The 24,394-nt window shown below is 36.2% G+C and overlaps 4 protein-coding genes across 4 annotated transcripts in view; 2 read left to right on the forward strand and 2 right to left on the reverse strand.

The window, feature by feature from the left end:
* LOC125669399 (FAS-associated factor 1-like) overlaps positions 1-3,360 on the forward strand; it is a 34,481-nt gene extending 31,121 nt beyond the window's left edge. Inside the window, exons 16-18 of the mRNA XM_048903863.2 lie at positions 479-568; positions 1,417-1,632; positions 1,968-3,360. Coding sequence (XP_048759820.1) covers positions 479-568; positions 1,417-1,632; positions 1,968-2,048 — 387 coding nt within the window. The 3' untranslated portion in view covers positions 2,049-3,360. The remainder of the gene's footprint in view (positions 1-478; positions 569-1,416; positions 1,633-1,967) is intronic.
* Positions 1-24,394, forward strand: part of LOC125670090 (uncharacterized) — a 675,065-nt gene that overhangs the window by 56,471 nt on the left and 594,200 nt on the right. The window lies entirely within an intron of this gene.
* Positions 7,486-24,336, reverse strand: LOC125670138 (uncharacterized). Its single transcript, XM_048905125.2, has 3 exons — positions 24,275-24,336; positions 11,588-11,638; positions 7,486-10,679 (listed from the first exon to the last, which is right to left on the reverse strand). Exons 2-3 carry the CDS (start codon positions 11,618-11,620, stop codon positions 8,859-8,861), a joined length of 1,854 nt encoding a protein of 617 aa, XP_048761082.2. The 5' UTR covers positions 11,621-11,638; positions 24,275-24,336; the 3' UTR covers positions 7,486-8,858.
* LOC125669002 (tigger transposable element-derived protein 6-like) lies at positions 18,893-20,329 on the reverse strand. The gene is made up of 2 exons (XM_048903447.1): positions 19,981-20,329; positions 18,893-19,209 (listed from the first exon to the last, which is right to left on the reverse strand). Exons 1-2 carry the CDS (start codon positions 20,327-20,329, stop codon positions 18,893-18,895), a joined length of 666 nt encoding a protein of 221 aa, XP_048759404.1.

Consider the following 24,394-nt stretch of genomic DNA (forward strand, 5'->3'; position numbering starts at 1 on the left):
AAATCGAAGCAGGCTACTGACAAACAAGTTCATGGTGCAGGGGTTCCAACAGTCTCGTTTAAAGTAAGCATTTCGCAAATTCTATGGTCGTTATAACAATCTAGTTTGCCAATACAGCCTATCATTGGGTCAAATGCTGTCTGATGTGTTTCATGCCGATTGCTAGGCCATTCTTGGCACACTGATTTTGACTACGGATAACTCCATTTACCCGATTAAGATATAGGACTCACGGCGAGTGTGACTGGTCGACAAGGGATGCTTACTCCTCCTAGCCACCTAATTCCACCTCTGGGATATCCAGGGGTCCGCGTTTGCCCAACTCTATTTTGTATTGTTTATAATTGTGAGATTGATCACTGTTCGTTATCTTCGCCTTTCATGTATATATTGTTAGTACATGTTTTACTGAATGATATGAAGGGAACATGGTTAGTATTTTATAGGTAGTGCGTGCATTTTCATGACCTCATTTTAGGTTGAAGAGCAAAGAATTCAGCAAGAGATGGAGATCAAGAAACAAGAAGAAGAGGAAAGGCAACGAAGAGAGGAGGAGGAGAGAAAAATGGTAATCTTGTTACCAGACTAATGGTAGTCTTGTCACCAGACTTCATGTGCAATACTTTCAGGCATTGAAGTCTAAATTTCTAATGAAAGGGGGGGGGGGGGTCAGTCAGTCAAGTTGTTCATTTTTATTTTTTTTTATACGTCATGTGGACAAAATGATTCCAGACTCCAGTGGTAAAATAATTTGCACCAGCTTTAACACAGACTTGAACAGTGATACCATTTGATCAAAATGAATAATCCCTGCTATTTCGACTCGCTTCCAAACAAAGATACCATTAAATCTACTAAAGCTGCAATTGTACTGCACATGAATAGATTGTTCACTCTCTGAATAAACATGAGTAAGAATATTGATGTGTTCAATCAATATTGAGTAAATAGCTGGAATTTATAAGAAGTAAAGAGAGTGTTCTTAAACAGTATATACTTCAGCTTTTGATGCAAAAATCTCCAAATATTTTTATCGTTAGAGGTTAACTGGTGTCTCAAACATCAAATTGTTTCATGTACTACTTAACTTGTATTAGCATTATATGTTTAAAATAAGGTTCCATAGTAAAGAATTTATTGATTTAGAAACCACCAAAAAAGAGAAGCCATTTTAGTTTCTAATGAATGAGATGCGAACTGCAGGATCTAAAACTCAAAGTTAGAGGTTATTTATAAAAAAAAAAAATGATTGCCTATCTCAAAAATATCTTATTTAGTTTACAATTTATGCTGTATTGAATATCTTTATCAACAGTCTCCCAGTGGCTAAAGAATGACTTTCTAACAACTTTTGTAATAACCAGGGTATGTGGTGTGGAGCCAGTGTTAAAATTTTGTAATGTTATTTAATTTAAGGCAATACAGCAGTCAGCAGCATTGCAGATCCCTGAAGAGCCTCCAGAGAATTCCAAAGAACCTGTTGCACGATTAAGATTTCGAACGCCGACCGGTGATGTGAAACTACGTCGATTCAAGGCCACCGAACCTTTAAGAAATGTTCTGTTTTACCTGACATCTGAGGGCTTTCATATAAATGAATACAAAATTCTTACCACTTTTCCTAGGAGAGATGTATGTTGATATCGATAAATATACAGTGAAACACGCTTATACTGTTATTCATAAATTTACAGGGGTACATGCATGACTTTAAAAAAAGATTTCAGAGATCTTGATTATACTGTTTCGATGACAAGGATAGAAATTGGGGTAGAGACCTTATTTTGAAAGATCGGGCTTTTAATTATTTCTTGTACAGGTTACAATAGAATTATTGTAATTTTTCAATGTGTTTACGTTTACATGTATTTTACATTTTATAGTAAACCACTGCATCTGTTTAAAATAATGAAATTGAAGCGATGATATAGATAGGTGGCAATACATTTCATTACTCTTAATTTCAGATTTCACAGCTGGATGAAATGGAGACTCTGCAAGACCTGAAACTGTATCCACAAGAGACATTAATATTAGAGGAGAAATGAATGGGTGTGAATGGCAATTCACCCTGCTTGTAACTGTGATATATTTGCCTGTTTTTTTACTGCGTACACGTATGTGGTCTTTAGCGATGTCTCTCCTTGTAATGTGTCACATGTCCATTGGGAGAAAGTATAGTGCATGATAAATTGAGTTTCTTGCATTTTAACTTTGTTACCGTCATGTGACTTTGTTATGAGGAATATTAATTTCAGGAGTGATTAAGATTATTTTAAAAGCATATTCAATTTATGTATGCTACTGTGAAAAAGTGTTAATGTATTGTTTTAAACCAAGTATGCATGTCAAAATATGAAGGAAAGCATACCATGCAATGACCCTGCAAAACTAGAAATCCTTAGACCAATGGGAATTATTAGGAAATATAGTTTGTCTGACCTACCGGTTAGTAGAGAAGAAAGGTATTTCATTCAGGGGGCAAAAAAGATATAATAAAAAATGGGAATATATTGAAAATTATGAAAGAACAGAGATATTAAATAAGCACATCACTTTTATCAAGGTTTAAAATGGAGTTAAATACATTATAGCACAAGTGTTGTGTATTCTAAAATTTAGATGTAATTTCTGGGGGAAACTATTGTAATAATTTTTTTTAGAGTTGGTGAAAGAGAAACGGGCAAGATTTTAATTCAGGTCGTGTACATAACATGAATTTATTGAAATTTGATAATTGTAGATGCAATTTGTAATTAAAAGGTAAAGTTTCATGAGAGGTGTAAAAAAAAATTTGTGGATGTGTATTTGCTGGCATAATTATTTTGGAAGGGATATGGGTTTACTCTTATTATATTTATTTTTTTTATTCCAAAATATGCAGCATTGTAGATAAATTCAATGGCTTATTTTTTTTTCAATCAACAGAAATATCACAGCTGTAAAAACAAAACAAAAAAGATTATAGTACAATTATTACGATGTTATGCAAAAATCTTGACAGCTAAATTATTAGATCTGATTAGATATAAGAATGTGCAGGGTCATATTATTTATAATTTATTCTCATTTGAAGGCTATCAATTTTAATTTCTTTACAACGTTTTTGAGTCATTTGATGACTTTAAATTTCTAGAACATGTACGATGTAGGTAGTATAAATGCTGCATGATTGACCTCATTTAGGAAAATTCTTCATCGTCTTGTTCGGGGAAGCATGTTAGATATATTGAACGCAGTCATATGTTCATTGTACTCTGTATTTTTGAAATTTTTCAAGATTACATATGAGTAGAATATTACGATCTGTAAATTTGTTTACCCTCTGCCAACTTCAAAATAAAAGTAAATCAAACGTAATTCTGTCTTATTCTCCTTTCTATCATGAGAACTGTTGACATGCACAAGTAAGTCGAACCCATCTGTCGTCGTTCGTCATCCTTGAAATTTTGATTTGCAACATCTGAAGCAAGTTTGATGAATCCTTAAATTGAAAATCCTTGTACATATTTTGATATTTAGAGATGGAAACTGCTTTTGAAAAATGATTACTCTAGAAATTTAGGTGAATTGCAGCATCCAAAATCCTATTATATAACAAGATATAATTGTAATCTACTGATTATAAAGTGCCCCAAATGAAGTACTGGCTGTATTACAGTGGCTTTTTCTGAACACTACTATTATCCTCCCTTGACAAAGTCCATGCCAATTTTAACTTCATTAGACAAATCTAGATCATGAAGACTTTGATATATTAAAAAAAATCACCCTTTTCCCTTCAGTGAAACTGGTGTCGCTTGACCTGGGTCCTAGTTTGTAGGACCCAATATCCTCTCGTCAATTTTGATGATCTCATGTCTCTATCAGTCCCGGTTCTAAAGTTTATACAAGTTTTTATAGTCACCGAGATACTAATTTGTAGGTTACTACATCCTTTATCATTTCTGAAGATTCTATGTCTCTATCAAAAGTTATACCAAATTTATGTTCAAGGTCACTGGAGTCTATTGACCTCAATTGATACCAATTTGTAGGTCCCTTCATCCTTTTATTATTTCTGAAGATACCATCTTTTTATCAGACCTAGTTCTTAATTACTATCAAGTTTATGTGGTCAAGGTCACTGAAGTCACTTGGCCTTGATCCTAATTTGTACTTCTTATCATCCACTTATCGTTGTCTCTATCAATTCCAGTTCTAAAGTTATATGAATTTGTATGGTTAAGGTCACGAGTTGTGTGACCTTGATACTATTTTGTTGATCCCATCATCCTTTCACAATTTCAGATCTGGTTCTTAAGTAATATCAATTTTATGTTCTAAGGTAAGGGGTCAAGGTCACTGTAGTCGCTTGACCTTGATACTAATTTATAGTTCCTGTCATTCTCTTGCCATTTCTAAAGGTCCCATGTCGCTATTCGTCAAGATGTTAAAGTTATACTACTTTTTACGTTCGAGGTCTAGGTCACTTGAACTTGATACTAATTTGTAGGCCCTGTCTTTCTCTTTTCATTTCCGAAGACCCCAGGACTGATCTATCTATCATATTTGCCAAGTTATATCTGTTGAATTTTGGAATTAATTTTTTCCCCATGGAGTTGTTAAACCCCACCCCATTTGATCTCCTCACCCAAATATACCCTACCCCCTTCAATCTGAAAACAAAATCATTTCTGTACATCTAGATACATTGGCCTATCATATCCTTGAATATTATATACTTTTATCAACTGGTTACGGAGAACAGTGTCGGACAGTTTTAGGCGCGAGAAAGCGGAAGAATGAAAGATGAAGATAATGAACAGTGATCCTCAGTGCCCCTTGCTTGTCGTAAAAGGAGACTAAATGGGGCGGTCCTTCAGATGAGACCTCAAAAACCGAGGTCCCATGTCACAGCAGGTGTGGTACGATAAGACTCCTCCCTGCTCAAAGGCCATATTTAGCACTGAACATAGGCCTAAATTTTGTAGTCCTTCGCCAGCAGTGATGATGTCTCCATTGGAGTGAAATATTTTCGAGAGATATGTTAAACAATATTTAATCAATCCTATAAGCAATACAAAATAGATAGCTGGACCCCTGGACTCACCAGGTGGGATCAGGTTCCTAGGAGGAGTAAGCATACCGTCGACCGGTCACGCACGCCGCGAGCCCTATATCCGGATCAGGTAAACAGAGTTGTCATAGTCAAAATCAGTGTGCCAAGAACGGCCTAACAATCAATATGAAATATGTCAAGACAGCATTTGACCCAATGATACATGTAGGTTGTATTGACGAACTAGATCGTTATAACGACCATAGAATTTGCGAAATGCTGACTTCAATCGAGACTGTTGAAACCCCTGCACCATCACCTTGTTTGTCAGTAGCTTGCCTCAATTAGAACAAGCTCTTGCATATCGAATCAGTTGAGAAATATAAACACCATATGCAGATGATCATGGAATATTGCTACATAAATATGGTAAGCTGACGATGGAGAAGCTGAAATCATCCCGTTTGTCATACAGTTCGAGTTCTCAGTTTGCTGTTAATGTCTACTTTCAATAAAATATCTAAGTATGAAGCAGAAGTGGATGACTGTGGTGTCTTTTATTTGGAGTTCACTAGGATATATATATCGAATCGACATATGAAAATTATTACCTAATCAGATTTATCAACTGGCATTGATTATCAACTAACCACAGTCAGTTTATTACCAAGTGTGAAAATGGAGAGCTCACTTGAATAATTCATTCCAGCAATTTTTTTCATCCAAGTATTTATTATTAAATGGAAAGGCAACCCAAAAGATTTTTACATGATAAATGATAGGATTAATCATATGATCAAGATTTGTCATATAATTATGTTGATATATGGCCTTGATAAGCTTCAGTACTAATTTGAAAACGTCAAAAATTGAAATTCCCGCGATCTATAGAGGCTGCCATAATGTGTAACTCATTTGTATTCAAAACCACAAAAATCAATAATTTTGACGTCACACCGTCTGTTCCGGTTTTGATGAGATTCTAAGATCATTAACAGGTGCTTGGGTTCAGGACCCCCCCCCCCCCCCCCCCCCCCCACCGAATAAGCTACACGAGTTGATTTAATTATTTTTTCTTGAAAATATTTCTAGTGCATGTCAACAATATCTTGCATACTCATAAAGTCCAAAATAATTCAAAACAAGAGGTACTGTGAGCAATGCTCACTAAGAATACCCCCCGCTTACCCCAATCTCCCAAAGGATGTTGTTAATAGGTATAAATTACCTCTTTCCTGAGTGTAAAAATATGGTATGCCTTTGTAGAAGAAAATGGAAGATATAGTCCGAACACAAATCCATGGTATAAACCTATAATTTTGACCTTGAGATCAAAGGTCAAGGTCATAAAGAGGTCATGAATGTACATGACACATAGTCTCTGGTGATACACCCATGTCTTATGGTATGACTATGTCAAAACCCTATAATCAATTTTGACCTTGAGGTCAAAGTTCATGGTCATATAGAGGTCATGAAGGTACATGACACATTGTCTCATGGTGATACACTCATGTGTCAAATACGGTATGCCTAAGTCAAAGAACAAAGAAGTTATGGCCCGGACACGAATCTACACAGACAAACGGACAGACAGTAATTCCTATATACCCCCCTGAACTTTGTTCGGGGGATATAATAAGCCCTTTAAGAAAATACACTCACTGGTTATTATAACTGAACTTATAATAACCAGTGAGGGTATTTTTTTTAAAGGGCTTATTTTGAATTACATGTATTTTGAACTTTAAGGGTATGCAAGACGTTAACATGCATTGAAAATCTTTTCAACAAAAAAATTAAATTAACTCATGTAGCTTATTTGGAAGGGTGTGTGTGTGTGTCCTGAACCCAAGCACCTGTGAGATCATCAAAGATGTGCATGTGGTAGATCTTACGAATAAATAGGTTGATGCCTTCACTAATGCAAAGGTTGTTGTCCCCCCCCCCCCCCCCCCCCCCCCCTGAAATTCCCGACCCAAGCAAGTCATTTGAAAAGAAGACTACATAAACTATGGATCCATCATTTGCGTAATTACAAGTTGAGGTTCAAGCCATTTGTATGAAGAACGTTTACCATCGACTCGACTGAACGTCTTCTCAATTTCTTCTTGTGAAAGAACGGGCTCAAATCTATACGGCTCCAAACTTAACTGTTCGTGACTTGTCATGTTTACAGTGCTGCTGATGAAATAAACCGGAATAGACAGTGTGACGTCATAAATTAAACTTCAATGGCCACTCTCTTAGCGGCGGGTAATTTAAAATACATGATAGATTAATATTGATTTATTTGTTAAGCAAGGATTTTTGTTGTTAAAGACTGTCAATTACGATATCAGTAAGTAATACTTTATTCATAAAAGCAAATATGTGGTTAGGGTTGCCTTTCCCTTTAATTATTTACTTTGATTCTGTCATTAGTTTTAAATAAGGACACTGTATACAAATATGAAAATTATTATTTAAAGTTTACAAGAATACCAATCTCTTTAAGTAGATGTAAATCATTCTAAAGTTTTTAGACTTCAATTGCCTGATTCAAAAATAGTCTTACTATATTTAATATAACTTCATCATAAAATAGTATAGATAAGATTAGCTTATTCCAATTTTGGGCCCAGAGGGCATAACCACAAGGCAGCTTATAAAGAAGGAAATTTAAAAGAAGTAGTATAATTGTTGATCAAATGTTAAGAATTTTAATGAATATTACTTCTTTGGCTAGACAAACAAGAGGCCCATGGGCCACATCACTCACCCGAGTCCCCTTGGCCCATATCTGAAGACTTTCCATATATATATTTGCATGTAAAACCTTAGTCCCTATTATGGCCCCAACCTACCCCTGGAGGCCATGATTTTTGCAAACTTGAATCTACACTATGTCAGAAAGCTTTCATGTAAATATCAGCTTTTCTTGCTCAGTGGTTCTTGAGAAGAAGATTTTAAATGATTTTCCCTATATATTTGTACATAAAACTTTGATCCCCCTATTGAGGCCCCATCCAACCCCCAGGGGCCATGGTTTTAACAAACTTGAATCTGCACTATGTCAGAAAGCTTTCATGTAAATATCAGCTTTTCTTGTTCAGTGGTTCTTGAGAAGAAGATTTTAAAAGATTTTCCCTATATATTTGTACATAAAACTTTGATCCCCCTATTGAGGCCCCATCCAACCTCCGGGGGCCATGCTTTTAACAAACTTGAATCTGCACTATATCAGGAAGCTTTCATGTAAATATCAACTTTCCTGGCCCAGTGGTTCTTGAGAAGAAGATTTTTAAAGATTTTCCCTAAAATATTTGTATGCAAAACTTTGATCCCCTGTTGTGGCCCCATCCAACCCCCAGGGGCCATGGTTTTAACAAACTTGAATCTGCACTGTCAGGAAGCTTTCGTGTAAATTTCAGCTTTCCTGGCCCAGTGGTTCTTGAGAAGAAGATTTTTAAATGACCCCACCCTATTTTTGTGATTATCTCCCCTTTGAAAGGGACATGGCTATTCATTTGAACAAACTTCACCCAAGGATGCTTTTGGCCAAGTTTGGTTGAAATTGGCCTTGTGGTTCTGGAGAAGAAGTCGAAAATGTAAAAAATTTACAGATAGAAAACAGGCAATCAGAAAAGCTCACTTGAGCTTTCAGCTCAGGTAGGTGAGCTAAAAACACATTTTAACTTACAGCAAATGGAACCTGCACAGGAATATAATGCAAAGCAAGATGAATTTTCAGCCCTCTGTGAACTCATAAACCATTTATAACCCTTCTATTAAAGACTGTATAAAAATCCATTTTGCTACACATATACGTGTATAATCAATCTTGCTTCTTTCTCACCAGTTGTAAATAAAAGTTATGCAAGAGATTGTCGGACTGCAAGAGTTCTTGGAGACAGCTAGGGGTTTCCTCATACAAGTTTAGGATTGTGATATTCTCAAAGCTGCACTTTGTTAATGGATATGCATTGGCATCACTCCTTGCAATAATGACGACAACATGGATAGTAATTGTTGTATCTGAAAAGACACTCTTCACAACATCCAAAGCTCGACCAATTGTATCTCCGCTGTGAGTAGCACCAGTTGCAACTTGCATAAGGTAAAGAACTGAGTTTCTGCTGGGTCGTGACATCTTAGCAGGAGTGCAGACATCCGTTTCCTCTTTGATAGTAACAAACACAAAGTAATCAATTCCCAAAAATTTTTGGATCTCTGGGTAGACAACAAATTTGTCTGTTGAAGCTGTAAGTTTTTTAACATACAAAGCTACCATAAAAACAATGTTTTCAAGGCCCTTCATACTTGAAGGAACATTTCTCCCAAAGTCATCTAAGATCTGTCGATCTGGATGGAGAAATTTTCCAGAAGGAATTCTTAGAAGAAGCCAATCATCCAACTTTGCTTGTGAAACATAAAACTGAGTTTCAGAGGGTTGATATGAAGTTGCCACAGTATGGTTTATGAAAGGCAGCAAAACAATACCTTTTACCTTTTGGACATTAACCAATAATTTTTCAAACTCCTTTCTGGCCCCACCATTTTGGAACATAACAGAAAAAATTTCATCACTACTAGCACTTTGTAAGACCTTTTCCAGACTATATGGCAATCTTTCTCGCCATTCACGTGCTAGATATGGTTGAAGATGCTGTACCATCACAACTACATCTCCCTCCTGTATACCTAGTTCAATAATCCTGGAATTGTTTTCTAAATCTTCTTGTGTAACCCTGTGAATGTCCAAATGAAAGATGTTGATAGCTATCATGAGTTGTCTCACTTGTGATTCTGTAAAGATGTATTCTCCCTCATCAGGAATATATCGAAGTAAAATAGTGGTATGAAGCATAAATTTGTCATACACGGCACTGTTTCCACTTCCTTTAAAATTAGCTATTTCTTCTTGGATTTCTTTTGTATATAGTACCCAGGCTTGCTCAACTGTTTTTCCAAATGCATACATGAACTCCAAGACAGTATGAAGTAATCTAGGGGTCATTATGAAGTGTTTAGAAAACACATCGTACACATCTTTTCCTTTCTGTGCGAGGCCTTCATCTTTAGAGTCTAATGCTTTTAGAGACCCACTCCAGATTTTCAAAAAGTCTCCTTCATCTAGTTGTAATTCTTTTCCACAGTCAATTTCACCTTTGTGTAGACTTGTGGCAGTAAATCCTGTCTGGATCAAAATAAATTTAATGTCTTTATCCTCAAGTATGCTTTTGATTTTGTCAGTATAGTGGGAGTTAAAAATTGTCATATGATCTATAACAAGACAATCTGCAGCTTGAAAATTCTCAGAGAAGGAAGTGAACTTCGCCAAATTTTTATCTCTCTTTTCAATTTCATTTAGATCAATGTAATGAATCCCACTGTCTTTTTTTCTCCTGCAGTCTAAAACATAATACAAAACTGTAGATGTTTTCCCTAGTCCCTGTAATCCTGTAACATTATTCCAAAGTTTCCTACACTTCTTGTAAATACGATCAATCATATTAATGAAAACATGATGGAATTTTGTTTTTATGAAGCATCTTCCAGCTTTAAAATCAATTATATTGGCAAATAGTTTTGCCTCCTCATCATCAGTCACATGTTGTAGGATACTGGTATCAAACTCATCCACATTTCTTGGAATCTGAAAATCATTAGAGAATATTTAAGATATGTTCAAGCAAAAATGCCGTAGAAGTGGTTGATAAAATGAAAGTCTAATAAACAAGATGTGTTTGTGAAACACAAATGCCCCCGATAATGGCCAATTCCGAAGATGGCCAAGGTCACAAGGGCAAATATCTTGGTACCAGTAGAAAGATCTTGTCAAAAGAAATGCTCATGTACAATATGAAAGCTCTAATATTTACCATTTAGAAGTTATGACCAATGTAAAAAAAAAAATTAAAAGTAGGTCAAATGTCAAGGTCAAAAGGTTCAATACCAACGGAAAGGTCTTGTAACAAGGAATACTCATGTGAAATATCAAAGCTCTATCTCTTACTGTTCAAAAGTTATTAGCAAGGTTAAAGTTTTCAAAAAGTAGGTCAAATTCCAAGGTCAAGGTCACATGGTCAAAAATGTTGGTACCCACGGAAAGATCTTGTCACAAGGAATACTCATGTGAAATATCAAAGCTCTATCACTTACTGTTCAAAAGTTATTAGCAAGGTTAAAGTTTCAGACAGAATTACAGAATGACAGACAGGACAAAAACAATATGCCCCCCAATCTTCGATCTCGGGGGCATAATAACTGGATCCTCCCATCAAGACAATATGCACATCCACAAATGCCAATAAAGCATTGTACAAAGTTTCAAGTCTCTACGATTAGCCATCTAGAAGAAGTGTTCACAAGATTTTGTGACAGACAGTAAGTACAAGAACAATGTCTCCCCCTGTAAATTATACCTACCCTAATTTTTTCTGGAACGTTAGCGGAAACTCAACAATTTTTATTTTTGACCGTCTTATTCTATGTAGAACTTTCTCAAGAACAATAAAGGCCAGATCAGTTCACTCATATTATAAAAACTTGCACTGTACTTACATTCAGTTCCTCCGAGATGGTTTTTTCCATCATTCCAAACTTGCATTTTTTCTGAAAAGTGTAATATACATGTAATATTCAATCACAATTACATTAGAGTTGAGTATCACAGAAAAACCAAGTACTGCATACTGATTGATGAACTGTAGGTTGCAGGTTCAAGTGCAGCAGGGGTTTTATATTTTTTTCAGACCATCTTCTACTAAAACTGTATTTTTTGACTACCTGCTCTTTCTAAATATCCATTTAGTTTCAATTTAGTATCAATAACACTAAAGATGTTATCTAAGTGTTTTACACATAAACACTATTTAGTAAGTTTGCCCCCCCCCCCCCCCCCCCACCCCCCGAGGTCAAAACCCCTACCCCGGGGATCATGAAATTTACAATTTTGGTTGAGGCTTTCCTGTTCTACATCACTAGGCATTTAGTTTTTCTTACACATAAGCGGTTGTAGAGAAGAAAATTTTTGAAAATTGGTCAATTTTGGGAAGTTTTTGCCCCGTCCCCCCAAGGGTGCAGGAATCCTGAAATTTACAATTCATGTCCCCCTTGTCCCACAAATGCTTCATACCAAATTTGAAAAGAATTGGAATTATAGCTATCAAGAAGAAATTAAAAATGTCTATTGTTCACAAATTTAATAACTGACCATTTTGGCCCCACCCTGATACCAAAACCCCTACCCCAGGGATCATCAAATTTACAATTTTGGTAAAGGACTAAAAGTTTTTCTAAATATCCATTTAGTTCCAATTTAATATCAACAAGCATTCTGAGAGTATTGCATGGCAATACATAGTCCCCTACCAGTTGAAAAAATCACTGTACCACAACAATATTCAAAGTTCATTATGTAGGTTATGGTAAAAGGGAAAATTGGGGAACCAGGATAGGAATGGTTGGAAAGCAACTACTATTCGAGTAGAGACTGTAGACCAAGAAAAAAGACAAATTTATAATTAGGTTTAGGTCTTTAACCAAGTCAATAAACTGTGACATGTAGATGATCATGAATAATTTAGCTATATTGTAGTATTACTATGCTAGAAGTTTTAATGAGTGTAGTATTCTTAATTCTTATCTACAGAGATAAGAAACTTGGATGTAAACTAACAATTCATCCATTTTTCCACATCCAAAGGCCATAACTTAATGGAAAATTAACGGACTAAGATGAAATTCAAACTTGATCTGTAACTTGTTATGGCAAAGCAATGTACCTAATATCAAATGAATATCTGCAAGCACAACCAAAACAAGAGGCCCATGGGCCACATCACTCACCTGATTCACCTTGGTCCATATCAGAAGACTTTCCATATATATTTGCATGTAAAACCATAGTCCCTATTATGGCCCCAACCTACCCCTGGAGGCCATGGTTTTTGCAAACTTGAATCTACACTATGTCAGAAAGCTTTCATGTAAATGTGAACTTCTTTGGCCCAATGGTTCTTGAGAAGAAGATTTTTAAAGATTTTCCCTATATATTTTTATGTAAAACTTTGATTCCCCCTTGTGGCCCCATCCTACCCCGAGGGGCCATGATTTAAACTAGCTGCAATAATGTAGCCCTATCCAATTTTTTTTTATTCTGACGTTTTCGGGATAGGGCTACAATTCCATAGGATCTCCGTAATGGTGCAAAATAATTTTATGAATAACCGACAATAAACTCTGTGTATTAGTCCCAAATGTTGTTTACATCAAAAGGAGTACCAACTTTGTGCTCGGGCATGTCTAATAAAGGTGTTTTTCATTAAATATAATGTACAGCATGCAAAATTCTTCGTCTGCTCCGCCATGCTTGTTATCGCGAGATCTCGTAGGTGGATCTAATGAAAAGCCCAAACATTGACAATCAGCGCGAAAATGTAGTTACTCGAGCCACTTCGACAAAGAAAGGAAAATCATATTGTTGCAGAAAGAATTTACACTCTGCTGTTCGGTTTTTAACTTGATATTAAATTCAAACCTTTTCAATACCGACGAAATAGCTTTCGCCTCCATACTTGTCCATTGATGTAAATACTACCTTATATGGCATATGCAAATGACTTGACAACCGGAAGTTGAAACTTCAGTACATCAAACATGGCGCACAAATATGAATCGAGAAATTGGAATTTATCGAAATTGTTGAAAACGGTAGAATAGAGCCTCACAAATCTAAAGTTGCAGGTTGTAAATTTATATATTGACTAAGAAACATAGAATATCATTTTATTTATGTAAAGAAAGTCAGGAAATGTTTAGAATGAGCGCAAATGTTGCGGGAGTGAATCACTCCCGCATTTGCACCATTACGGAGATCTTAAGAGTTGTAGCCCTCTCCCTAAAAAAAAAAAAAAAAAAAAAAAAAAAAAAAAAAAATCAGAGAGGGCTACATTATTGCAGCTAGATTTAAACAAACTTGAATTTGCACTATGTCAGAAAGCTTTCATGTAAATATCAGCTTTTCTGGCTCAGTGGTTCTTGAGAAGAAGATTTTTAAAGATTTCCCCCATATATTTGTATGTAAAACTTTGATCCCCTATTGTGGCCCCATCCTACCACAGGGGGACATAATTTGAACAAATTTAACTCTGCACTATGTTAGGAAGCTTTCATGTAAATATCAGCTTTTCTGGATCAGTGGTTCTTGAGAAGAAGATTTTTAAAGATTTTCTCTAAATATTTGTATGTAAAACTTTGAACCCCTATTGTGGCCCCATCCTACCCCCGGGGGCCATCATTTTAACAAACTTGAATTTGCACTATATCAGGAAGCTTTCATGTAAATATCAGCTTTTCTGGCTCAGTGTTTCTTGAGAAGAAGATTTTAAAAGATTTTTCCTATATATTTGTATGTAAAACTTTTATCCCCCCTTGTGGCCCCATCTGACCCCCGGGGGTCATGATTTTAACAAACTTGAATCTGCATTATATCAGGAAGCTTTCATATAAATCTCAGCTTTTCTGGCTCAGTGGTTCTTGAGAAGAAGATTTTTAAAGATTTTTCCTATATATTTGTATGTAAAACTTTGATCCCCAATTGTGGCCCCATCCGACCCCCGGGGTCCAGGATTTTAACAATTTAGAATCTGCACTAGATCAGGAAGCTTTCATATAAATCTCAGCTTTTCTGGCTCGGTGGTTCTTGAGAAGAAGATTTTTAAAGATTTCTCCTATATATTTGTATGTAAAACTTTGATCCCCCTTTGTGGCCCCATCCGACCCCCGGGGGCCAGGATTTTGTCAATTTAGAATCTGCACTAGATCAGGAAGCTTTCATATAAATCTCAGCTTTTCTGGCTCAGTGGTTCTTGAGAAGAAGATTTTTAAAGATTTCTCCTATATATTTTCATTCCCTATTGTGGCCCGATCCGACCCCCAGGTGCCAGGATTTTAACAATTTAGAATCTGCACTACCTAATAAAGCTTATCTATAAATTTCATCTTTTCTGGCCCAGTGGTTCTTGAGAAGATTGATTGATTGTATCTTAAATTGCTTAATGTCTCACTCAAGAATTTCTCACTCATATGGAGATGTCACCAAGACCGGTGAAGGGCTTCAAATTTAGGCCTATGCTTAGCGCTTACAGCCATTGAGCAGTGAGGTGAGAAGATTTTTTAATGACCCTACTCTATTTTTACCTTTTCTTGATTATCTCCCCTTGGAAGGTGGTCTGGCCCTTTATTTTAACAATTTAGAATTCCCTTTACCTAAGGATGCTTTGTACCAACTTTGGTTGAAATTGGCCCAGTGGCTTTTGAGAAGAAGTCAAAAATGTTAAAAGTTTACAGACAGACGGACGCCGGAATACGAGTGATCAGAAAAGCTCACTTGAACTTTTAACTCAGGTGAGCTAAAAAGTCCGGAAAACTGATAATTCAAGCTATTTTTCTAAGTCCAAGGGCCATAACTAAGTGAAAAATCAACGGACTGAGACGAAATTCAAACTTGATCTGTAACTCAGTGATTTTTTAAGGTCCATTTTGGGTCCGAATTTCGACCCTTTCCCCTCCTAAAAATAGCCAATTTTTTCCCAATTTAGCTTGCATTTTTCCCAATAATAAAATTATGAAAGAAAAACATATTTGAAAAAAAATAAACATTCGATGTGAATTATTTAGATAAGACTTAACAAAGAGTTATGGGAATGATGATTTGGATAGAATAGTTGAAAATTTTAGAATGTTAAACGAAATTAGATGTGTAAAATAAAGATAATATAATGTTTGATGCAAGGTGAAGATAACGAACAGTGATCAATCTCATAACTCCTACAAGCAATACAAAATAGATAGTTGATATGATTTTAAAACTTATTTACGATAAAATCGACTTTCCCAATTTGACGGAAATATTGACCATTTTTCCCAATTCAAAAGCCACAGGACCCTTGTAAAAAATGTAGAAAAATCACTGTAACTTGTTATGACAAAGCAATGTACCAAATATCAAATGAATATCTGCAAGCACAACCAAAAAAGTCTGGAAAACTGATTATTCATGCTATTTTTCTAAGTCCAAGGGCCATAACTAAGTGAAAAATCAATGGACCGAGACGAAGTTCGTACTTGATCTGTAACTTGTTATGGTAAAGCCACATACTAAATATGAAATAAATATCTGCAGGAACAGAGAAAAAAAGTGCGGAAAACTGGACTGACAGACGGACGGAGCGCAAACCTAAAGTCCCCTCGACTTCGTCGGTAGGGGACTAATAACACTAAAGAAGATGTTATTTAAGTGTTTTACACATAAACACTATATACCAAGTTTGGCCCCACCCTGGGGTCAGAACCCCTACCTCGGGGATCATGAAAGTTACAATTTTGGTAGAGGCCTTCCTGCTCTACATCACTATGCATTTAGTTTTTCTTACACGTGTGCGGTTGTAGCGAAGAAGATTTTTGAAAATTGGTCAATTTTTGCCCCGCCCCTAGGGCCCCAGGGGTGCTGGAGTCCTGAAATTTATAATTAATGTTCCCCCTTATCCCAAAGATGCTTCATGCCAAATATGAAAAGAATTGGACTGGTAGTTATCAAGAAGAAGTTAAACATGTTCAATTGTTAACGCACGACAACGGACGACAACCAATTGCAATAGGTCACCTGAATTTACTCAGGTAACCTAAAAAGTTCTTTGGAAAATGTTAGCTATTGCTAACAGACACACATGCTCTACAGCTACACTAAACATTTTTCAGAAGTGTTTGAGACACTGGGGCACCATTTAAATTGACTTTTTTCTATATCATATCTCTTACATATGGTAGCTCATCTTCCAGAGTTTAGGGCTGATGTATATATAGAATTTTTGACTTTATAGACATAAAATCAGTGAAATATGTCCATCAGCGACCCACTTTCAATTGAAAATTAACCAGACTTGCAGAATTTTCACATGGGATCAGTCTTTGCAAAAACCTTTTAAACCCACTTGCCAGTAGGGCTAGTAGATTCAAACAATTCACTAGCCCAGAAAAAAATCCACTAGTCCAAGACAAGTCTCTTTGCTCCCGATTTTAATTTTTTAAAAGCATTCATGGTGTAAGTGTTTATTTTTACTTGCTCACCATTATCATGTCATCAAGACGCTCGTCGAATACTTAAAAGATAGAGTCACTGACCGAAGCATTTTAAAGACTTCGATCTCCGATGATTTCTAAAGACAATTTGTACCAGACATAAGTTGTATTTTTACTACCAGTACATACTCAGATTTTACTAGCCCAGCATGAAATCTAGAAGCCTTGGGCGTCCGGCTAGTGAGTATTCGCGAAGACTGTGGGATGTTATAATTTTTCTGAATTAAGGAGACTTCACAGAATAAATGGTTCAAATTTCCTATCTGCGCATCGATTTGAATTTTTCCACACAAGGTTTGAAAGAAGGGAAGTTTAAAGAAAAGTAACTAATCGACTCGCACTTCATTGTCAACAGGAATAAAGTGGAACCCCGTTATTACGTTTCTCATTTTTCCATAATAAAATAACGTAATAACGGGGGCAACGTAATAAACGTTCCTAGTGAAATCCGTCAAAAACATCATTTGATGATAGTACATGTATATCTTCCGTTGATACTACGTAGAAGGGGGGTGTATTTACATGTTTACCGTTTCTTTGTTTAATAAAGAGTCTGACACTTTGTTTTATTTACATCTTATCTTAAATGTCCGTAATTCTTCATGTATTTATCCCTTTTCTTTAGTAGGATGCACAATGTTTTGGTTTAAGCGTTGCTTATCACTATCACCATTCGTTTCCGCCATTTTGTTGAACTTTCGCTTTCTTAAATAAGTAATGCGTTCATATAAATTTCTCGCAATACCTCATTCCTGTTCGTATTCAACAGTCGTACATGAAATTATAAATAACAAAACATCACTTTTTATTCTACATATGTATTTTTATTGTCAAAATAACAAGCATGAAAATAGAGAAAACTTTACTTACCCAACATTAGCATAAGATTCAACGTAATTTAAAGATTACACACGTTTAAGGAATCCAGTTGATAAACTGTTATCTTCTTCTGTTTCTTTGCTTTTTCCACAATTTCCCCACACTTATCCTCTAAACTGTAGATTAACTGGAAATCCTCTTTGTTGTTTTCTTCCATGTACCTTCTAATGGTCTTTTACTTCGTTGCTGGTAACTGGTAGGTTGGTGGTTTCATCTTCATTATCTTCATTCATCTTCTTCTGATTCCCTTACACCCATGAATTCCTCACAAATTTCCTCCTCTGTTGGCATATGATGCGATTGAAGGTCGTTGTCATGATTTACATATTCCTGGAATTCTTCCGTCATTCCCGCTGGAATGTCGATTTCATCTCTTTCTTCTGACTCCTCGATGGCGAATCCAGCTTTATGGAAACAATTGGCGATGGTGCTACAGGATACCAACTTCCATGCCTTGTTCAGTAGATGCACGGCATCTAGTAGACTAAGGCTTTTGGCGAGGTTGCTGGCGGTCACGTTCGAATCATCTATATCACTAATGATCTTCCGCACAACTTCACTGCGGTATTTGCTCTTAAGATTTTTTATTATGCCTTGATCGCACGGTTGTATTATCGACGTGGTGTTCGGCGGCAGGAATTCTAGGCGCACGTTACTTAAGCGATCTGCTGAATTCTTCGGATGGCCTGTGCAGTTATCTACCAATAGCAGGACTTTCTGCTTCTTCCGGCACATTTCACGGTTGAAATCACGGATCCACTCGCTGAAGATCTCTCCTGTCATCCACGAATTTTTATTCGCTCTGTATGTGATGGGCAGGCTTTTTCCACGGAAGCACCTTGGATCTTAACTCTTGCCGATGATTAGAAGTTTCCTCTTGTCATCTCCACTCATGTTTGCACACACTAAAGCTGTTACGCGATCTTTGCATTTCTTTGATCCACTGGCAATCTCATTCTTGAATACATGGGTACTGTCGGGTATGGCACGATAGTAAATTCCAGTTTCATCTGCGTTGTAGATATCATCGGCACTATACTCGCGTGTTAACTCCGGAAGAACATCGGTGATCCAGCGATCAGCGGAGTCTTTGTCTGCATCTTTCTTTTCTCCATGAACAGGGTCCCAACTTCGACTGAATACCTTAGGGGCCAAGTGGACCCCTGAATAAGAAATACTGTTAGCCCACATGAAATTTCAGTAGCCCACACATATCATGAAATTGAATACCATGGTTTCTTTACAAGAAAAAAGAAATATCAGGTCACGTTGCAATTTATTTAAAAAATAAAATATCAATATTTAAATAATTCTTTCGAATACTTCTCTCATTTCCACTCTCAATCCGTCAACCTAGCAAAAATATCAGAGTTCATGGACTTTATTATCTTCGCGGCGTCTGACTTTAACACACGTTTCTTCCGACTTTTTATGTGATTTCAAAATTTCTCAGCTTTACGATGCTGTCAAGTTTATAACTTGGGCAAACTGTCACAACGATTGGACCTTTCATGTCATGTTTTGTACACACATCACGTCATCCCCTTTTCGCCGTCATCGAACCATATTCTCCCCTTCTTTCCACTTTGGTAAAAGCAGACGTTTTCTTTTCGTTTGATGTAACCCTAGCGTTGTTCAACTTCTGGTTTAAGTACATTTTGGAAGATATGATACCACAGGAATGTCTCGCCAAGTGGCAAAACCTCAACCGGAAATTGAACTTCAATTATAATAGGACTCGGATCAGTCGGAAAGAAAAATGTTGATTGGACAATTACGGTCGCCAAGTGGGCGATGAGAACGGAAATTTTGGGTGCCCACAAGCAAAGTTTAGTCGCCAATGCGAGTGGGCGAGCGGTAATTTGGAACCCTGCCATGAAGCTTCTTGAATCCGATATTTTCCCTTGTTTTAAATCTGGATAACCATCCTTTACTTGCGTTGAAGTCGGAAACATTCATCCTTTTGGCGAAGTTGATTGCCTTTTCCTGCAGAATCGGACCACTGATGGGGATGTCGCGTTGTCGTGCTGTCTGGAACCATTCCTTTAGCGCATCGTCAAGCTGTGCGTTTTTACCGCTGCGATGTCGTTTTCTCTCCGAATTTCCAGAAGATTCATAATTTTCTTTGATCTTTGTATGGTTTTTGGAGATGGTAGATATCGTTGATTGGACGAGTCCATAGCGGCGACCTATTTCTGACTGTGATACTTTCTGATCCAGAAGCTTGTAGATTTCGTACTTAGTGGCAAGGGTTAAATCGGTCCTTTTCCTCTTTAGTGACATGATGATAAATTCACAAGCACACACATACACACAAAACACATATATGATACACAACACAACCAAAATCACACACACAAAAACCAACACAACACTTACACTTTTCACTGCCGATAAGCACTAAAACCAAGCACAATAAAATAAGCACTAGGATCTCAATTATACACTGTAGCACAAAAATTTATCCTGGGATATTAAGATGTTCACTGATCGAGCCGAATACCGTGCACGGAAAAACTGATAACACTGGGCAGTTTGACCAGGGTATATATGGACAAAATCTAATTACACCCAAGCTACATGTCAGCATTACTGACCATTTTTTAATTGCTGAACACTGTTTAATACGCAATTATCAGTGCCAGCTCCTTTGATCATTTAACCCTATCCAAGCCGTTACCCAAGCTGTTTTAACTTTGTTATGAGGAATTTCATCCAAATTATGTTTGATACCAAAGCTGTCCGTAATTTATAGAGTTTTAATAGCGAAAGTAATCGCACATGTCGTGGAGAATTATCAAACTGTATGAAAAATGAGGTAAATTTTATAGAGTACACTTAGATAAACATTTTTTAATATTGTTGCTCACTGGCTTCGATACAGGGTATTCACCTGTATTGATGTCACTAGATCTATCAAAGCGTGATCAGTCAAGCGTCTCTAATCCCCAAACAGACCAGGAAATATACACAGTGACTACCCCAGGCAGTCAAGGTGTGAACGGCTGATTATCTTGAGAATCACTATTGAATAATTAGGGGTTCATTATGTTTTTTGTCGGAATTTTTACAACGTAATACCGAGACCCGGCATCTTGGGACAACGTAATAACGAGGTCTATTTTATATAGGTTTGTTAAGAAATGGTTTTGTGCTTTGAAATTCCAATGTAATATGCGGACTAACGTAATAAAGGGGGAACGTAATAACGGGGTTCCACTGTACATGTAAGTAATCTTGAAGGAGCAAGATAGTTGTAATCAAGGATGATGAACATCGTGTGTGTGAGTTTGCATATGCACACTTCTTTTAGCAGGATTTATACTTTAATGCATCATGCCTGTATAAAGTTACTAAATTTGACTACGTCATGACCACTGCCATCTAAATTACATGTACATATCCAACATGGATATAAAGAGTCATTGCTAACTGATGATTGTGCTAAACAATCCATGATGTACAAATGCTACGAATTGGAGGAAAATCATTTTGTAGTCATATAGTACTTTATATCACAACAGAACACCCTCAAATAAGCACCACAGTGGTTGTAAGAAGATACCATCCAACAAAAAAGTTTAGCAAATCAATTCCATGAGCTTAAACTTTCATCAATGTTACAATGACTATGCAGTTGACATAGGTAAGAAACATCGCTGTTTTTACTGAACTGACTCTCCGTGCTTATTTTGAGAGTTTATTCAGCAACTAGTCAAAAAATGCTACCATCAAAACAATAAAGAAAACAAGAAATGTTTGTCAAACAATACAAACATACAACAATACCCCCCCAATGTGGTGCAGAATTGAAAAGGGTTATACACATGCATCATTTAATTGATAATAGTACCAACCAATTCAAGTCAGGATGTTGAGTGGACAATATCTTCCTATGTACAGAATGGACTGACCCTTGGCCTTTGACCATTTGACCTAAAATAAATAGGAGTCATCTACTCCATAGGATGTACCAAGTTTGGTGTCAATCAAGCTACTGATTCTTGAAATATAGGAGACAATATATTACTTTGTCCAATTTGACCCATGATCTTTAACCATGTGACCTCAAAATCAATAGGGATCATCTACTTCTTAAGAGGTCCAGTGTTCCAAGTTTGATGTCCGAAAAGCAAAAGGTTCTCGAGATATTGAGTGGATAATATATTCATATGTTCATTTTGACCCTTGACCTTTAACAATGTGACCTTAAAATCATTAGGTGTCATCTACTCCTTAGGATGTACCAGTGTTTGATGTATTGTATGAAACCAAAAAAATAAATAAATTATAAAAAAAAAAAAAAAAAAAAAGTTGATGTCTGTCAAGCAAAAGGTCCTCAAGATATTGAACGGACAGTATATTCTTATGTCCAGAGTGGACCGACTCTTCAACTTTTGACCTAAAAATCAATAGGGGTCCTCTTCTACTCATAACCAACCAACATTTGAAATAGCGATCAAGTGAATGGTTCCCAAGATATTGAGCGAACATGTGGTCTGCTGACCGACAAGTGAAAAGTAACCCCCCCCCCCTTTTCTTCTTTGAAAGGGGGCATAGGTAATTGTTTACAGAATCTCATATACAGTCACATGAATTTAGAAATATGGCTGAAATGTGTTTCTGTACTTCGGAAAAACGTAAATACTGACTATTACAATGACATTATTGGGCTTCTATAATTCTAAAAAAAATTAAAATCGAAATAATGCATTATGCTTATTAATTTACACTCGTATTTAACCAATATATAATACGCACTTTTTAATTTTTTTTATGAGAAAGGACACATACTACATACCACTAAAGGTTTTTGACTCATTTTGTTTTAGTCAATGCAATGTGCATTTAATTTTTCGTCGCGTTGTTTACCTAGATCTAAAAGTGTAAAATAGTTTATCTTCAAAATTATCTTACACCCTATAACTAATTATTATGAAACAGCCAATTAAAATTTATCATCGAGCAATTTTTAAAACTACCATATCATGATACTGTGACTAGCACATGTTTTGCGTACACATCCTTTGTCACTTGATTCTGTCAGATTTCTTCATGTTGCACGTTTTTCATGGGTCTCGGAATATGCAATTACTTTTTAACTTTCCGTTTGCAGTAAACAACTGATGTACTTACTTATCTAAATGCGGCTAACTTTTAGAGGGTTAAGTTTGAATCCTTCATTTAGTACCAATTAAATTACTGGCTTTGATTATTGAGATGTTTACCGAGGGGGGTTGGGTTTCGTGATATTGCACCTTGGTACATCATTTTTCGAAGTTTGGGTGATGCTTTATTACAAAGCATTGAACACTCGTATCATATGAACTTTAAACAAAGAAAATATCGAGTTTTGCTGAATTTAACATTATTTTGCCGAAAATACTGCTATGTAGTGTGTATAAGTTTTCTTAAAAAACAAAATCACAAATCTGATTACGTCAGCCAGCTTTTCTCTTAACTGGTCCCCTATTGTGACTGCTCCCAAGACCAGTTAACGTAAACCTGGGACAGGGGACATGTTGAAAATGGATTAAAAGCAAGTAAGTTTTGATTTCCTTGTGACAGTTTTGTGCATTACTGTTAAATGTTTGAAAACAAATTGTCTATAGCATAAATCCAGGCACATCTGTGTAGAAACGTCGGTCGTAGTATAAACCGTCACCAACTCCGGCATTTACACATTTTCCAGAATCAAAACATGAATGATTGCGACGAGAAGACAAAGGCTATGCCTCTCGACTTCTCTAAAGAGAATGTATAACGTCAGTGTAAATGAATCTGAATCAAGAAATTTGGTACACACCATATTGCGCCATTCCTGTGTTTGGCCACGAAATGCGAGTAAAGGAAAAAGTAGGTAAAAATAGCTACCTGGAATAGCTACCTATAGCTACGTAGGTAGAAATAGTCTTTGGACTGGACCTGATAAAATGCGATGATAAGCAAAATATTTTTCATATACATCTACGCTTGCTTGTAGTATTTTATTTCTTCCTCTAAATCTTATGCTTCTTATCTGTATATTCTTGCATGAAATGTTTTGTTTTTATTCTGTTTTCTTTTGTTAATAATAACAAGACTGAATAATGTTAATCTGTGTCATATGTCTGTGTATATGTTTACATGCATGCTATGTGTCTTTGATATATATGTGATAGTCGGTTAAAAAGCTCTACAGAGCTTGTGTTAGATTTGTGCCGACTTCAAATAAAATTTACTTTATACCTGGTATTTGTTCACTGTTCAGTTGAATACCTCCGTGTGATGGCGGCAAAAAACCGGAAATTGCCAAATAGGTTAACTTGTACATTGATGAATTCGAAGACATCCACGATATTGACGGTG

The sequence above is a fragment of the Ostrea edulis genome, chromosome 4 (genome assembly GCF_947568905.1).
Source record: "Ostrea edulis chromosome 4, xbOstEdul1.1, whole genome shotgun sequence".
Lineage (NCBI taxonomy): Eukaryota > Metazoa > Mollusca > Bivalvia > Ostreida > Ostreidae > Ostrea > Ostrea edulis.